This window comes from Acomys minous, assembly GCF_964271855.1.
Source record: "Acomys minous genome assembly, chromosome: 1".
Classification (NCBI taxonomy): Eukaryota; Metazoa; Chordata; class Mammalia; order Rodentia; family Muridae; genus Acomys; species Acomys minous.
The window spans coordinates 40681121-40699178 of record NC_140483.1 but is presented as its reverse complement, the minus strand read 5'-3'; the positions used below and the strand labels follow the sequence as shown (position 1 = coordinate 40699178).

The 18058-nt window shown below is 47.5% G+C and overlaps 1 protein-coding gene and 1 long non-coding RNA gene across 5 annotated transcripts in view; one reads left to right on the top strand and one right to left on the bottom strand.

The window, feature by feature from the left end:
- The first annotated feature begins 4944 nt into the window (after positions 1–4944).
- On the top strand, positions 4945–13582 carry LOC311585947. 3 transcript variants are annotated; one of them, XR_014775397.1, is made up of 3 exons: positions 4945–8826; positions 8858–8888; positions 8919–13582. It is a non-coding gene; the product is annotated as an uncharacterized lncRNA (long non-coding RNA). The 3 variants fall into 3 exon arrangements; XR_014775398.1 differs by having other exon boundaries at positions 4945–8888; positions 8919–8980; positions 9012–13582; XR_014775399.1 differs by having other exon boundaries at positions 4945–8888; positions 8919–9073; positions 9105–13582.
- A 146-nt stretch (positions 13583–13728) lies between these two features.
- Positions 13729–18058, bottom strand: part of LOC311585860 (uncharacterized protein C1orf21) — a 208108-nt gene continuing 203778 nt past the window's right edge. For both annotated transcript variants that reach the window (XM_084761500.1, XM_084761501.1), the window contains exon 6: positions 13729–14543. In XM_084761500.1, coding sequence (XP_084617626.1) covers positions 14505–14543 — 39 coding nt within the window. In that variant the 3' untranslated portion in view covers positions 13729–14504. The remainder of the gene's footprint in view (positions 14544–18058) is intronic.

Here is an 18058-nt window from a genome sequence, read left to right as displayed (position 1 = left end):
AGGAGAATGGTGAGTTAGAAGACAGCCCACGCACACGCTATTAGTGAGTTTCCTGATAGCTTCAGAAACAATGATTACTTTGTCTCAAAACAAATGAAAAACAAAAGGTACCACTCCCCCTGCCCCCCAGTGAATTACTGTGACACCTTTGTTTGGAAGCAATCGATCATGAATGGGTGGGTCTGTTTTTGGACTCTTGCTCCTAATTATGGCAATCTTAGAAACAAGCCTTTGTTATTTCTGTCAACTGGTCAGGTTTTAAATAGACGTGAACATTTAGAACCCTGTGGCTGTCGGTCTCTTTGGATCTCAGGATTCAATGCCAGCACCATTTTCTGGTGATGGAAACACACAGGCGGGCACGCCAGGCTCTAGGGGCTTCCATTAAGTTCTGCGGAGAAAGCTAACGTTCTCCCACAGGTTGAGCACACATCTCGTGATGGGGAAGTCAAACTGAACCACTCACTCGCAAGCAAAGCAGTCTGAGGCTTTCTCAAACACAGGTCCCTTTCCCTGTGCAAAGGTCATTTGGTTTAGAAGCATTCTAAGTCACCGAGAAAGAATGCCACAGGCTCCAGGATGGGAGTTTTCTGGGAAGAGGTTGACGGGGTGGGGTGGGGGTGGAGAAAAAGCCAGAACAAAGGCATAATATTCTGGAAGCTTTGTGACACTTTAGGGCAGGGCGCTCCAAGCAGGACTAACAAGAGTTGAGGCCACGGTTGCTGCAAGGCTAGCAGCTCCCCTGGGGCTTCTCTCTGAAAGCTAGCATTTCAGCTACAGAGCTGTAGGCTGTTCTTAGGCTGTGGATTGTTAGCGGTCTCTAAATAGTCCATTCATCTTCTTTTTCCTTTTAGCACAGAAGGGTCTCACAGCTCCAAATACCACCAAGGACCTGAATGTTTCAAGTCAAAACATTCCTCAGACCACAGCCCTCTGGTAAGAGGAAGGACTTTGGAGGAAAAACAACCACCCACTAGCCTGGAAACCAGAATACATAGGGGACAGGGGCCTCTTGCTCTTAGATGCTGGGGGGCCTACTGCCATCGATTGATGGAAGCTATCTTCCCAAAGGCCTCCATCTTCTCTCTGCCTCAAGAAATAGATCCGTCGGCTAGGTGTGGGGAGTACTGATTGGCCACTAGTTGTCATGGGCTGCCAGAAGTGTCTGTCACAGCCAATCGAGCAATTCAGAATGGAGCTCTGGTGAGGGAGGAGTCTGACAGAGATGGCCCTGTGGGTAATGGGCACCATTCTTCACTGCCCCTGGTACAGCATCTAGCGAATACAGATGCCCCTGGTACAGCATCTAGCGAATACAGATTCGCACTTCCATGGTTAGAAGGGCTCATGTGCTGTTGGGAGCTCCAGGAGACCTTGGGCAGACAGGGCCCTAGCGGGTGACAGTGGCTTTTCTTTTATGGGACTAGTTGCCAGGAATGGTCTGGGCAGAACCAAGTAAAATGCCTGAGACGTCAGATCATACGTGCAAATTGCCATTGTTTCCCACGCATCTGGCAAGTGGGCCTAAAAGGTTGACAAGAGAGCAATGCCTCAGGGAAAGCAGTGAGGGAGAACTAGGGCGAAGAAGAGAAAGCTAGGAATTAGTAGGCTATTGTAGATGCTGTGAGAAGGGCTGCCTGAGGGGTAGAAACTGGGTGGTCCCATACCTGTGCCTCAAGGCAGTGTGGCTCTACCAGCACAGGGCTGGGCTGCTGGTGGTATTCAAGGCAGGAGGGACACTTAGGACACCAGCTTCTGCAGAGGGATGGGCAGAATATCCTGGAAAAAAGGCAGATGAGGTGGTTCTGCGTGGCTCCGGCAAAGACTGGAGCCAATGTGGTACCAACGGCATGTCATCCTGAGGTGGCAACACGAAGGACGCTAGAGCTGGCTCTAAGCCAGGCCTCTGAGTAGAACCAACCTGAGTTGGTACTGTATTTCTACCGCTTACTGCTGCGTGACCTCGGGTGAACTGAACTAATCTCTTTGAGGCCTAGTTTCTTTAACTCTAAAACAAAGGGTCAGCCATTTCCAGGAGTTAGGGGGTGGGTCGTACTTGCTAGGGGATGGCTCTGGGCCTGTGTGCTGTGGGCTCTGTCCGTTGTTCAAGCTACTGTTGTGGAAACCAGGAAAAGACGGAAGACCTCGTGCTATTGAGTGAGGGGGCTCCAGTCGTCTTTCCAATCCTTACTTGGTATTTACGTTTTGGAGGTGCCTCAAGCGCTCCCCTTCCTTGTGCTTGGGAGTAGGGAGAGATACTTAAGGTGACCTCTGTAGCCTTCATCAGTGCTCTCTAAAGGGTCTGGGACACCAGAACACCATTGTGTCAGCAGAGACACGGATGCCAGACCCATCATTTCAAAAATATAGGAGGCTTTGGGAAGGCGCGATGTCAAGTTTCTGCTAGTGATTCCTGGGGTGGTGGTGGTGGTGGCAAAGCCTGTGAGTTGAGGGAGGGAGCTAATAGCAGACAAGGTGAGTGATTTGTTTCACTCCTAGCACAACGGACCTTGAGAAGAACATTTCCTGTGCCCTGCTCCCCACACGCTACCCAGCCACGTCATTAAACCCCAAACCTCATTTATTTGTATTCCAGTCCGATCATGGGGCACTGACATCCCTCTGGGCACCCAGCCTGAGTTTGTGATTGGTAAGCATCCCTTATGATCTTCAGCTGACATAAGAAGACATTGAGGGATCAGCCACCACCCACCCTGTACCCCCCTCCCCCCCAGTTTCCAGCCTCCCCTCATGCCAAGAGGAGAAAGGCAAGTCTTTACGGCTCCTGGTTATTGGATCTTTTCTGTGCCCTTGCATCGAGGCTTTCAGTCCTCCACAGGACAGCTAGCTGCAGAGCCCAGCACCAGACTCATGGCCAAGCGCCGAGCATACCGATGACCAGAGCTCTGCAAACAATTGGAGTGAGGGCTTGGCATTCCGGCCACGAGCCTGGCTGATCCGTTTTGGGTCATACATCAGCGGGCAATTCCCAAACTTACCAAGATGGTCTTCTTTTGCCAGAAACTCAACCACTGCAGCCACAATATTAGCAATCATGGGCCCTTTCCCCAAAAGGCACTGTGTGTGTAAACCTTGCTTTTCTGTTCAGGCAGCTAAGGAGACACAGCAGCAGGGAGTCTGAGTCCGATAAAACCCACTGTCCTTCACGCGGAGGCTTTTCCAGGAGTGGGGATTTGCTCTCCCTGGTTTTCTGACACAAATGGACCTCCTCCAACTTCCAGGAAGATATGAAAGTGCTAGGTCTAGCTCCATCCCCCAGGGATACTGATTGACTTGACCTGAGGTATTAAGGAGAGGTCTCCAGTTAGCCCAATGTATGAACGTGGTGGGGGCCAGTTAGAGCACACTGTTCATGGACTTAGGAGCAAGCTTTGCCAAACTGACACCATACTTTCTATTATTTATTTATTATTTATCTAATGTTTACAAGGTGACAGATTCTCACCCCCACCTACTGCTAGCACCTGTTTGTTCTATGAACGCCTGGGGTCAAACATGTTTAGAAGGGGAGCTAGAGTTACTGGCAGGCATTCGAAGCACACCGAGTAGCTTACCCGTTGTCTGGAATTCCAAAGCCTCCAGGGGCTTTAGGGGAACCTGTCATCTACACTGAGAAACTAGAGGAAAGGTTATAGACACATGATGTGAAGCAGAGGTTTGGAAAGCTCCCCAAGCTGAGTGCTGTTTCCCGGTGAGCAAGCAGGGGCGACTGGAGGCTATTCATCCTGTACTCCTAATGATTAGGCAAACAGGGCAGGAAGGAGAATTACACTGACCACTGCTGTCCAGGGTAGGGGGTGGGGGGAGGGGTGGGGGGCTGGGTGGTGGGGGAGGGAGTGGCCTTTGCGAGTCTAAGTGGGTCTGTACTGGAAGAAACAGGTTTGTTTCTGAAAGATCCAGCTGGACTCTGGATCACTCTGGGCTTAAGCACTGGCCTCGTGTGACAGCTCATGAAACTCAGCAGTGAATAATTTGAGCTTCCAACTTTATGGCTGGGAGAAAAATGCCCGGGATGGGGGCAACTGGTTATTGATCCCTTATCCCTAACAGCTGACCCTTTCTCCTACCACGATACCATCGGGAAATCATGAAGGTACCCTGCTTCTACGAGCCAAAGGCTGCTGGGCCAGCTGGTGCCATGGAGACCCCAAAGCCAGTCAGGCGGTCGCAGGGTTGAGCTGGGCATGCAAGTCACAGGCCGATTCATTCATGCTGATCCACTGGCACCTTTAACTTTGGAGGAGCAAACTCTGCAAGTCCTCAAACCCCTGGCTCTCTTCTTGGGGGGACTCTAGAGCTTAGCACACAATGAACAAATAGCATGTGTCAGCTGGCAAAACGACGAGAACACATAAATAAGTCTTTGGGAAACAGATGGTTTTTTGTTAGGTGGTTTCCAGGGGATTGCCACCGGCCAAACTTATGAGGAGACTCTGTTTTACTGCGCTCCAGAAGGTTAAGTAACTTGTCCAAGGTCTCACAGGTAGAACTGTGTATGTGTGTGTGTGTGTGTGTGTGTGTGTGTGTGTGCCCGTGTATGTGTGCGTGTGAGTATGTGTGTGCATGTGTGTTAGGAACTACACAAGAGATAAAGCTCAAGGTATCATTTTGGGGTCATTCCCCATGTGTGCATTAGGAGCAGCTGTGTGGATTTATGAACTTTCGGAAGTGAGTGGGCAAGACTGGAGATGGCAGGAAGGTTGGGGGCTCCCAATGGGGTACCTGATTGGATGAGTGTCCTGCAGAGTCAAGAGTTCATGTAAGGAAGGAAAGCAGACACCCTCCCAAGTGGAGAGTCCAGAAGAGAGAAAAGGAAGGACAAAATTGATCACAGGGTCTCATATAGATAGATGAGTCCACCCACTCCAACCCAGACCCAGGTAGGCAGAGAGACATAAGAAAGAACAGAGCCAGGGCAACTGTTAAAAATTATTTAATAGAAAGTCCAATGTCAAAATGTAACAATAAACAAAAATACACATGTATAAATATGTATATATAATTAGACTCATATACTTTCTCAGATCCTTTTCAAAATGGGACAGAAGCATCAGAACATCTTGGTAGTCAAATCAAACATGATCTTTAAGCCACAGTCCACTGGTGCCATGGGATTGGGATGGCTGAAGCACTTTGAGGGTTCAAAGAATTCCATTCAGGAGAGAGCTGGGGTAGCGACAATGTCCTTTTCAGGAGACCCAGGGAGAGAAGGTGAACGAAGCCTGACCCTGTGCAGTGTGCCTGCTCTTAGCACCGACAGCCACTTCCCTCTGTGGACATCTCCCTCAGGGTTCTCAGTTATTTCAGTTTATGCCATGTGAGTTTGCTTGCCTCAGATTTCTCAGACTCAAAACTCTTAGGGCTTGCCTTGTGACTCTTTCCTTCTGTAGGCTGAGTGCCAGACAGTGGTCTGGGATACTATCACGCTATACTGATTTGCACCAAAGCAGTGGTATTCACGTGGGTATCCAACATACCAAGAGACACCCGTGGTCACAGGAGTTCAGAGAAAATAATACAACCGTTGTACTGTCTTATGTATCATTGTTTTAAATTTGTGTACTTGTTTTTCTTTTCTTGTATGTCTATTACTATAAAAGTAGATGGACATATGATTTAACAAATTAATGTACAGGAGGGTGTACGTCACAATGGCTTTGTAGTAGCCACATGGGATGGAAACAGGCCCTGGCTGCCTCACAGGTCCATGTGCAGGCAGAAGAACCCTTCCATGTTCCCAGGCCCACCACTACTTGACTATTTAAGTTCCTAGAAAAGAGCAAGACTGTTTGAGGTTGAATATTTCACTAGTAGCTTTACCCGGAATCAAGGCAATGCTCCTATATAAATGCCAGTACCTGTGGGATGAGCCATCATGCAGCCTTTGACAACTGGCATAGAGGCAGTTGGACCATCTCTTGGCAATGTGATGGAGATGAATGGGAAATGAGCGTGTGCACACGGTGGCGGCAGTGGCGGTGGTGGAGGAGTGTGGGCAGAAAATGACAAGAGGGCATCCTAATTTTCAAGCAGGTGAGAGGCCACATTTTCCACTGGCTTCCAGCGTCAGCCTCAACACAGGCCAGAGTCAGGCGTGTGGGATTCTACCAAGGTAACCCCAAGACACAGAACTAGAAATCCTTGGGTGAGAAGCGAGATGGCTATCTGGGAAGAGTGGGCATTCTGAGCAACAAACAAACAAACAAACAAACAAGAAACAAACCAACTTCCCTCCAGCCTAGAGGGTGGTGTGGACGTTAGGCATGTCTAGCTGCACTCAGGAAGGCAGATGTAGGCAGCTTGAAGCTGAGAGCCCCAAGACTAGCTAGAGAGGGCTGCCCAAAATCCCCAAGTAGAGAGCCAGTGCCATGTGGCTAGAAAAGCTGCATTCGGCCCCAAAGCTCTGGCCTCTCAGGGGAACGTCACCCTGTGTGAGTCTTCCCTTAGTTTTTCTGGTCATGCTGACTTATTGCTAGTATTCTGAAGTATCTAATTCTGCTTCTTCTAAAAATCTTCCTTTTTTCTTTTTCTTTTGTAGAAAGGAAGAATGAATGAATGAATGAAGGAAGGAAGGAAGGAAGGAAGGGAAAAAACCACTGTTGCAAATTCTAAATAGATTCTTTGGAAGACCTACAAGGCACTGCAAACTGTTTTCTCAGCCTGATGAATTCTGCTTTCCCCAACTCATTTCAGGGAAGCTCCCAGCACCCACAGTCCCCCTGGTCCTCAGCCACTGTAGATCCTCAGGAATATTTTGCACTCACACACAACTTATCTGTACTTTATGATTAAAAAAAAAAACCAAAACAATCCCCCACCAAAGACCCCCAGATCCTCTTTCCTAGGCAAGCCTCAGGTATGCACTTGTCCCTGGGTCAGCGCCTGTGACCTAAGCCAGGGCAAGGCTATGCGAAGGCCAAGCTTTGGCTAGAACCACACACTAAATAGGGAAGCTCTCGCACTTCCGTAATATTTATTTTAGGGTGCACTCACATCTCTGGGTCTAGGCCAACCTTGTCCCAAGAGGTATTTTTAGCTATCATTTCTTTAAAGACAGGTCAGGATGACCCAGCCCTGTCTCCCACGAATCTCCAAACTAGATCCAGCCCAGGCTAAAGCCCCTGAACTCATACAGCTTTTAGAGGCAGGAAGAGAAGTTGGAAAGGGGAGAGACGACGGCTGGGCATAAATCTCAGCCAGCAGCTGCGGTATTTCCAGAGGAAGGCAGTTCCCACCCTAAGAATGGTCACATCTGGCTCTCAGGGGCATACACTGAGCAGAGCGTGCAGAGATGCATCCGAAACTCTGCTTCATTCTCCAGGAACCCACGGCTCAGCCCCAGAGCCTGGTTTGCCTCTCTGTCCTCATCCTTTGCTCTTCTCTCCGCTACTCTTAAGCTTGAGTCGCTTCCCTGCACGGAGGCCCCAGAGGGCCCTCCCACCCGTGCGGTCTCATGCTGTCCTCTGGGCACGGATGCCTCTTCTGGTAACATTCCTCCTGTGCTTAGACAAGTAAGACTTGTGCTTCCATTGTTTTCTGGAAGCTTCGATGCCTGAAGCTGGCCAGCTACCACTGCAGCCTGATCCCACAGTTCTCTGTGATTTCTCTAAGGTGGCCCTTCCAGTTGGTTTCCCCCCGCCCCTAGTGACAGGCTCCAGGAGTGTGAATACTGTGGCTCACCTTTGTATTGCTTGGCCATTGGCTCAGCGCCTGGAGCCTACGAGGGGTAGCTACACCCAGGACAACCAGAGAGAGGGTCCCAGCAGAGTCGCTGCAATGTCACAGTCAAGGCCACACTGATGAGTGGCACTGTGTAAGCACTGCTATGGCTGGACCTGGCACCTGTCTTCAGTCCCACTGTGCGCTGGGAAAAGGGCATGAGGCAGAACACCGACCCAGAGGTCCAGAGGGATCAGACACATGCAGACATCAGGCACAGAAGAGCACGGAGTGAGGAGTCCACTCACAGACCTTGTGCTCTCACTGGATCTGACTCAGACTTCTACAGAAGCAGCCACGACGTTTTCCTGTTTTAAGCATCCTTACAGTTACGTGAACATCTAGACGTTCCTGTCGTGATTACAGAATGGTAAAAGACAGCCCCCTCACCCCAGCCTGTCTATGATTAAGTATTTATGTTTTCTTTATCCATCTATCTTTGTATATGTGTTAAAAGAAAAGATCCACACTTAAAGTCCTAATAAGGCAACTGCCTGGGTCTGATCCAGGAAAACAGATAATACTTTTTATGAATTTACATTTTTTTTTGATGGAAAAAATCTGGCTTGGAATCTTCTGCAAAACTTGATTTGCTCACTTGTCTGTCAAAGGAGAAGAGGCCCTGAAGGTCTGGACTGAAATGCCAAGCCACTTTTTTTTTTAAAACTCCTGGGTCTGAGCCAAGTGGCCCCTGGAGGACTGAGAGAAGCCTGGTTATGTTAATGCTTTTTTTTTTTTTAAACTTTAAATCTTATTCAGCCAAACCCAAAGGCTTGACCTAAAAATAGCCCTCGAGAAGGGAAAAAGAATGGATTCAAGGCAAAGAGACAATGTCATATAGGAGACTTTGGCTTTGTGGGACCTTCCTGACTTTAAGGAATTTCTCTGGCTCCCGAGAGATGAGGGCTATTCCCACATCATTTCGAAGGAATCTGCAAGTTGCTAGGTTAGAAGCAATCAGGATCTTGAGGACCTATTTCACAAGGAACTTGAACAAGGAAATTCTTTTGAGTCTCAGAAGGTAGTAAATGAGGGTGGCCATGGGTCCCCTCCAGGTGGTGACTTCATCAGCTGGGTCCCCTCCAGGTAGTGCCTTTACCATCTGGGTCCCCTCCAGGTAGTGCCTTCACCAGCTGGGTCCCCTCCAGGTGGCACCTCACCAGCTAGGTCCCCTCTAGGTAGTGCCTTCACCAGCTGGGTCTCCTCCAGGTGGCACCTTTACCAGCTGGGTCCCCTCCAGGTGGCACCTTCACCAGCTGGATCTCCTCCAGGTGGTGCCTTCACCAGCTGGGTCCCCTCCAAGTGGTGCCTTCACCAGCTGGGTCCCCTCCAGGTGGCACCTTCACCAGCTGGGTTCCCTCCAGGTAGTGCCTTCACCAGCTGGGTTCCCTCCAGGTGGTGTCTTCACCAGCTGGGTCCCCTCCAGGTAGTGCCTTCACCAGCTGGGTCTCCTCCAGGTGGTGCCTTCACCAGCTGGGTCCCCTCCAGGTAGAGCCTTCACCAGCTGGGTCCCCTCCAGGTGGTGTCTTCACCAGCTGGGTCCCCTCCAGGTGGTGCCTTCACCAGCTGGGTCTCCTCCAGGTGGTGCCTTCACCAGCTGGGTCCCCTCCAGGTGGCACCTTTACCAGTTGGGTCCCCTCCAGGTGGCGCCTTTACCAGCTGAGTCCCCTCCAGGTGGCGCCTTTATCAGCTGGGTCCCCTCCAGGTGGTGCCTTCACCAGCCAGTCTAGCGACGTGTCATCTTTTGCCTCATTCGCTTTATGAAGCAAGCAGATGAACTCTGTGGTGTTCCTGAGCTAGCCTAACCTTGGAGCAGAGTAACTTTCCCTGCTTACCATATGACTATCAGAAAATGCTTATGATCTTAAGAGTCACATCGAAGTTTGGCTTTAAAGTAGCCTTGGAAAATACAGACTCCTAATCCAACAATCAAAAAGAAATATCCAACTGCAGCCCCCCCAGGAAGGCTTTCCATCCAAGTCACTGGTCCAGACATTGGCTCCTTCTCAGAGTCCCTCAGATCTCTCTGCGAAGGTGAGCATGCCTTTTAACCTTCAAAAGACAAGGCTCTGATGAAATAAGCTTCGAAGACTCAGGGGGGAAAAACCACATCACCCAAAGCGTGATAAAGATTACATCTTTTCTCAGAAGCAGAAAGGATGACTTACCCCCTCCCTCAAGCCTTTCCCTCTGAACCCCAAAGTTCTCCATCACCAGTGGCTTCTTCAGGTCTATGTGCAGTTTGTGTGACTAGGGAAGGTCAGGTAAGACTCCTCATGAGGAGGGCAAGCTGGGAAGGAGCCTAAGAGAGACTCTAGGAGGCAGACGCCCCCCAGAAGCTTTTGTTCACAGTGCTGCAAGGTGTGTAGTAGTAATAATAGTAATATACTCCAAAGACATCTTTCCTTTTTTCAACACGAGCATTGGACAGACGAATTCAACATGTAAGACACGTTACTTAGAATGTGGGGGCAGGGTAAAAAGACTATTTTGAAGAATACACGAGATAAAGATAGGATGTCAAGGACATCTGGCACAGAGCTAGCATAAATAAGGTTCCTGTTCCTTTTCCCATTCAAGATGAAATCAGATCTCAGATATGACAGAAGGTCTCCTGAAAACCATGGGCCCCAGGATTTTGTCATAATGGACATATATTCTCTCACAGATTTGTGTTTTTGTTTTTTTTTTCTTTCTGGTGACTGTGGAAATCAAGGTGTCTTCCCCATCAGGAGAATGCATCCATTTGTCTGTAAGAGGCGAGTCACAGATCTCATTCAAGGAATCCCAATGCTTCATCCCAGGGCATCTGTAGAGGTTCCACACAGCTTTGCAGAGGCACACTGGGGTCTGCCAACCCACTCATGACATCTTGAAGCCCCCACTTCCAGCCACCCCTTTCATTATGCCTTGTAAATACACAGCCCCTACCCACCAAGCATGCTTTATTTTTCTACTGGAGTTTAAAGCAACTTAAGAAGATCAACTTCTAAAGAGGTATAAAGAAATGAAACTGGCCCCCCCTTGTTTTTGAGAGAAGCTTAAGGGAAAGACTTTCTATGTCAATTGTTTTGTCTTTTATAAGGAAAATACCTGGCTTTTAAAGTCTAGATTCTTCATATTTTTCCTGGATTAAGAAGATGATCTTTTCTCTTACTACAAATCAAACATTTTTAATGTAGCTTCTTTTTTTTGGGGACCAGTAGAGATGGAACAACTTTTACATTTTCACCCAGCATCGAAACAAGACTTATCGCTATGCCACACTGCCCTGTAGGTGACTGAGGCAAAGGTCAGAAGAGGGATATTCTACTCCAGCAGGTTATGGGACCCCTGCTGGAAGAGACAGAGACCAAGAAAGGGGGTGATGAGGCTGAGGCAAAGCTATAACTCAAAGTCGGAGGCCATCAACTGGGTCAAGTCGTAGGGTTTACCATCCCTGGGCTGTCATCTCTCTGGCATGGCCACTTCAGAGTTGGCTCCACCCAAGACACAGAGAAGCTTTATAGTGAAGGACCAGGCAGGCGCCAGGGGGCTGAGAACCAAGGCTATTCCTGGGGTACGTATTTCTTACTTGCGTCATCAAAGCTGAGCCTCAGACCCTAGGCACAGCAGACAGGGAGAGGCCTGCCACTGTGCGGCTGTTTCTGCAGGGCTGACCTAGTTTTCTCATCTCTGGACTTTGTACCTTCTTTGTCCCTAAATAGACTATAATGTCACTCTTAGTGCTCCCGCTTAAGCCTGGGGCTAGGAGGCTTCCTGGAGGTAAAAGCCTCTTTTGAGTTTGTCTGCCAGTAAGAAACACGTATTCAATTATGAGAGCAGTACTCTGGGATCCTGAATGTCTGCCAAGCCAAAGAAAGCTGCGCGCGGACACACTGTCGAACCTCTACAACTCTACACGGTGGAGGACGTGAGGCGTGTGTAACCCAGCTACGAGTCTTGCCAGCAGATCCACTCCACCCACTGGCCACTAGGCCAGCTGCCTTAGCACACAGCTGCTCTACAAGCTCTTCAAAATAGCCTCTGCCCATTCCCCTTCCTGCACCTACCAGGCCACTCCCCTTTCTTCCTCCCTCCTTCCAGCTCCCAAGTCCTACAGACATGACAACCAGCAAGATGTACCAGCATCTATACTGGAAAAATCTTTTCCTTATACCTGAGACAATCTGCTTAATGCTATGATATGGGGGAGGGGGGGATATATTTTTAATTTAGATCCTTCCAGAAGGTATAGAAAAATAAAGTACAAACACAAATCACTTGACAATTTTATGATTCAAACCAACAAATGGAAAACAGACAGTTTCGAGTGTTGCTAATATAGTCCAGCATTTCATGCCAACCCACTCAACCATCCTGTTTCTTGGACCTATTTCTAGAGGTAACCAAACGTACCTGAAGATGAAATCACTTCTGTACAGCAAAAGAGCTATCCAGCATGAAATACAGGAGACAAATCTGTGAAAAGCCGCTGTTCCTGAGACAGCACTGAGGGTTTCATTAACACTCAAAAGTGAGGTTCCCGAGAAACATGTGTGACACCCAAAACACTAAACATGACTGAGGAAAAGGACATGGGCATCTCATCTTCGGGCGGAGGATGTTGATTTCCTGGGAAGACACTGTCTTAGACACCAAGCAGAGGGGTCAAACGGAAGACGTTAACATTCGCTTCCTTCTTGCTTGATAAGAGCACGAGATCCCGCAAATGGCCATCCAGAGAACAGTGAACAAAGCCGCCAGTGAACGAGTGAGGCAGGCTTTAGCAGTTCATTTACAGTGGAGGAAAACTATTTTCGTCCTTTGGCCAAAAAAACCATATGAGAGGAGGGAACTTAAAACTCTAGACTACTCGACTCTCCCTGCATTTTTCTGCGTGGAGCTGGATAAAAAGCCTCAGCTTTTGGCCACATCTCTATTTATGTAACAACCACAGCTGCTCCCCAAAATAGCTGCTGCTGGCTGCAAGAATTATGGGATGTTTTGTTGCTAACACCCGAGTCCATTTTCTATAGCACTCGACCACGTTTTCTTTCCCTCGCTTTTGCTGCCTCGGGTCTGACAGGAGGTGAAGAATCTTGCCATTTTTGTGGACGGATTTGAAAGTCAAGGCTCATTTTGGCAAGAACGAATTTAGCTTCCTGCTCTGTATTGTGGCAGACAATCTTTTGACAGCTGGGAACATCTTAACTAATCCTCTTGTAACTATTCCACCTTCCGAAGGTGGCAGTGTGGCTGATAGCGAGGCCCTTGAAATTCACAGCCCTCAAAGAACAGAGCATTCTTGTGTGTGTGTGTGTGTGTGTGTGTGTGTGTGTGTAGGGCAAGCCCAACCCTGGACTGCTGGCATGGCATATGATAGGGTGCCCTCCCCTGAAAGTAACAAAGAGAACCCTCGTTCAAAGCTATCAAACATGATTTAAAAAAATACAAAAGTTATTTTCTCCTTTTGATTGCTATTTACTTGTGACAATATTTGTTAAAAATATTACTTCTGTCTTTGAGAAGAGATCATTCTCTTCACATAGCATGGAAAAATAAACTCTACTGAACACACGGCCAACACTCCCCACCACCAGGGGCTTTTGGCTTTCACATCTCCAAATAACATCTCCAGTGTGGATGTCCTATGTTTTCCAGTAGGCAGACACCTTTTACCCATACTACCGGATCTGGAAACACAAGGGAAGGAAGGGGCAAGGCTAATGTGGCATTTTGATTTTGAAAGGGGAGAAATTAGAAAACAGCGTGCCTTAGGAGCTAACAAAGTGATAGGCAGCGGTGATTTCCAGCCCTCCTGAGGAGTCGCGGGGTTGTCCTGTATCTTTTCCGACCACTCACAGCCCTTCCACACCATGGTAGATGTCAACAGAAGGGTGGGGAGCCATGTAGGGCAATCATCAGTGCCACTGTGAAGGAGGACTTAACTTCCACACCTGGGATCATCTTAAAATGCTGAGCTGGATGAATGGGAGAAGACAAGGATACATAAAAACAGTAAAATGTTTATTTCTTAGAAAAAAAAAAAAAGAGAGTGAGGAAGAGGGATTCAAGCTGATTGTGGTCACACTTCCATTTGCATGTGAGCAAAGCCAATGCTACAAGCTGAATCCTGCACTAAGAGTCCTAGCAAGTGGAACAACCTAACTGCTCGGGGCCTGTGTCACTTCCAGGAGTCAGGCCACAACATGCTTTTAATCAATTGCGGCTCTTCTACTTCTGAGCAGAGAAACAAGGCTTTACCATGGCCACCATTCCATGTCCAAAGCCACACATTACCAGTGAGAAGCAAGGCTCAGGCCATCCCTGGACCACTCAGAAGAGATGGAAGAGGAGGAAAGAGGGGGAGGGATGCTTGACATCAAAGCAGAACCAGGCTAGAACCGGAGTCTGTGTCAGAGTGCATCTCTACCTCATCTTTTAGAAAATAGGCTGGAGAGCATCGGAAAACCAATAGTATCTTTAAGGTGAACTGCAGAATTTTGCTGCATACTTGGACACAAGAGAAGTGAAAAGTTGCAACAAGTTTTAACTAGCAGCAACAAAGAAAGTTCCAGAACAGTTTTTTGTGTTTGTGTTTAGCAATATTCCTTTGCAGGTTCATTAAGAAACACTGTAATTTAATGGGGCATACGATATGGACCGGTCTTCGCTTGTTAATAGTGCTGTTCGGTGAAGAGAACCGACCTTTGCAAAGGTTTCAACTGGGGTGTAACCTATTTACACAGTAGTAGCTCCTGGTCTGAGTGGGAGAATCGATGCTATGTGATATCCTCTTCTTCGGAACAGTAATCCCGACCCTGGGAACAAAAGAGAAAAGGTCACGTGAATACAAAAGTCAAGCCAGGGCCTGGAATAGTTACTGCTGGTCCATTTCCTTCCAATTTAAGTCGGCTTTGTGATGGAATCCAGTCTTCATCAGTGACCACACACACACACACACACACACACACACACACACAGAGAGAGAGAGAGAGAGAGAGAGAGAGAGAGAGAGAGAGAGAGTCTGATTTTTAGGGTCTAATTATCTCAAGGCATAAGAGACCAGTCCCATAATAAGTTTTTTAAAAATGCTAGCAAGAATTTATGTCAACTTGGATCATTGGCATGAATGAGGTACAGCTTACACCAAGAAGTCAAAGGGCTGCTGCTGCTAGGAGTCTTATCTCCCACCAGGAAGACTGGGCAGTCACCTTCTGGGGCTCACATTATGCAGCTCCCTCCCCAGGCTTGGGCACTTAAAGTGTCACAGGAGAACAGTGTGTAATCGAGGGATGCCTGAGTTTTTAATTCGCTCTAAAAATGGTTTAAAGGAACAGCAAATAAGGATTTTATGAACATGTGTGACAGATCTGGGGCTGTGCCTAGTCCTCATGAATGACTAGGAGGACAAGAGGCTTTTGGGAGCCTGCCGGCAGGCGGGATCTTGGCAGGCTTAAGGACGCGAGGGAACGGCTGCTTTTGAGCATCTTCTAGCCTCTCTCCACATGAGGACACAGACGGGACCAGGACTGAAGTTCCACATCTGATCCGGCTGGGTTGTTTTGATCAAAGTATGTAGCTTTCTGAGAGCAAATCTCCACAGACAGGACAAGACAAAAGTCCCTTCCTGTTTCATCACAGCGTCACAGGACAGGCGGTGGTGAAAGGGCAAGCTGGAATATTTTCGTTGTACCCTTCACTTGTTTTTCTTTTTTTAAAATACAAACTAGATGCTCTAAAGTTTGGGCACAAACACTCCTTTAAAAACAAACACTTTGACTCTATAACCTATAAAAATCAGAACCTTAAACAATGTAACTAGAAGTTGTACATGGCAGTGGATGCGTCAGCAGTTTATCCTACTTAGATGAGCAGCCATTGCCCTAAACTGTTTTCTTGCTAACTATTTTATAGTACATTTACTATAGGCAACTTCAATGAATATTTGGTTGTTTCTTTTATTTTTGTTTATTCTACCTCATTTTTGTAATTGGTGTGCATGAAGAATTGGTAGCAAACACTTCTTTGTTTACTGTGTATAGACTCCTTTGATTTCAGGCTGAATTGATAATAGTATAAAGTCGTATCTTATTACATAAAGAAACTACAATTTTGGCTACTAGAAGCACTTTTTAAATCTCTCATCCCATGGCTCCTTCCAGTATATTCAGAAAACTTGTTTTTTTTTTTCTCCCAAACAAACCCAGAAATTTCTAAATAATTGGAATAATTTTTTTTTCAAGCAGGGTTTCTCCGTGTAGTGTTGGCTGTCTTGGACTTGCTTTTGTAGACCAGGCCCACAGCAATCCTCCTGCCTCTGCCTCTACAAGTGCTGGGATTACAGTTGTGTGACCCTACACCTGGCAGCATCAATTCTTAAAAGCACCAATGCTTAAATTTCTTTATGTAACTGTTCCTCACATACATAGCATGTTTAACTGTTTCTTTGTTATGTATCTGCACATTGGGAATACTGCACACTTCCCTATGCTTAAGTGTCACCATAATGAATTATTAATCACATGTCTGGATGCTAATATTGGCTGTGTTTCTTACTAATTTGGGTACCTTGTTCAAGTTACCTCTTTTAGTCTCAGTTTTTTCACTGATGAAATAAAAATGACAACAGTTATTTGATGTGACTGTTGGTAGTATTAATAGTGTCTAAATAGTGATTGGTAGTTAATTTGTTCATAGTGTGTATGTTCATGTATACAAGCATGTTTCATACTTGAAAACAAAACAAACAAACCATTGTGGCCATCCAATGAAACCTTGGGATCTGCAGAAGCAGGATCCCAACTCCTTGCCAAATAGCCCCAGACTGCTTGTTCTGTCAGAATGAGTCACTACTTAGCCTGGTTTAGCTCTTCCACTATCAGATTGCAGTCCTCAGTGTCTTGCAGAATACCTGAGTCCAGTGTCAAGCTGAGGTTTGATTCACTTGTGGCACAATACCTCTAGTGGACAGAGAAAATGGGTAACCAAGGCCACCCGAAAGAGTATGTAGGTAGCAGTCATGTCACCCCATGACAGCCTTCCTGGTGGCATGGCTCAAGCTGACACCATCTCTAGCTTTGGCCCAGGTGAGGCAGGAGCTGTTCTCTCAGCCACCTGTTGCAGAGCTGCAAAGGAGACCCCCAAGGTTCCTGCCTGTCGGGAACTTATTTTTCAGCATGGGAAACAGGACACACACACATCTAACTGAATGAGGTTACAAACATCAAGTGATGCTCTCCATGTGCCTGTAACTGAGGAGGAGGCTCGGAGTGGACCTGCTGATGGATGCTGGGCATGCAGCTGGACAGGCCAGTCTGGGCTCAGAATTTCCATGGAGATTTTATTAGCATAGAAAAGTGGGACCTGGGTGAAATAATAGGCTTTGGTTCTTGGGTACAGCCATGATCTCTATCCACTAGGGCTGTGATCAGGGCTAGATGTGGAAAAATACATCATTCTGTCAGGGAGTCAATAACTGTTCGCTGTTGCCGCTTCTGTTGTCACTGTTATTATAAACACTGGTCTGTTCAGGTGTCCAGCAGAGATGAAGAGCCCCATTGGTGAGTGAGGGCTGTGGTCACAGTGTGACCCGACAGTGGCTCCTTCCTCAGCAGTGTGTCCCAGGCAGATCTGAACCCCAATCCTTGTATATGAATACATGTTCTATGGCAAAAACTAAAGTCCCTTCCCATCCTGTGCCAAAATAAGGCCTCACATCTAAGTGAAGGTTCACGTGGCTCACGTGAGGATGAGAGGGCCCTTCCACCATTGGGATGAACTTGACAGCAAACACACACACACACACACACACACACACACACACACACACACACACACACCCCTACCCCTCATACACAAATACAGACACATAGTCACACCCTGTATATAAAACCTTTTGTACTGATTGATAACACAGTTCCTAACCATGCAAAGGAGCTACAAGATTATAAACTAAAGAACACACGGCTAGAGAGATGAGTCAGTAGGGAGGAGCACTTGCTGCTCTTGCAGAGAACCTGGGTTCAATTCCCAGCATCCACATGGCAGCCCACATCTTCCTGTAACATCAGTTGTAGGGGAATCTGACGTCCTTCTGGCCTCTTAGAGCACTACAGGATTATGGTGTACCGCATGCGTGCCCATGCACACAGACATAGACACACACACTCAGACACAGACACATATACACACACACACACACACAGACACACACACACACACACACACACACACACACACACACACACACTCACTAAAAACAAAAGCAAATAACCTAAAGGACCATTTCAGACCCTGCAAGTTCACCGCTAACACACAAAGGCCTCTCCCACAC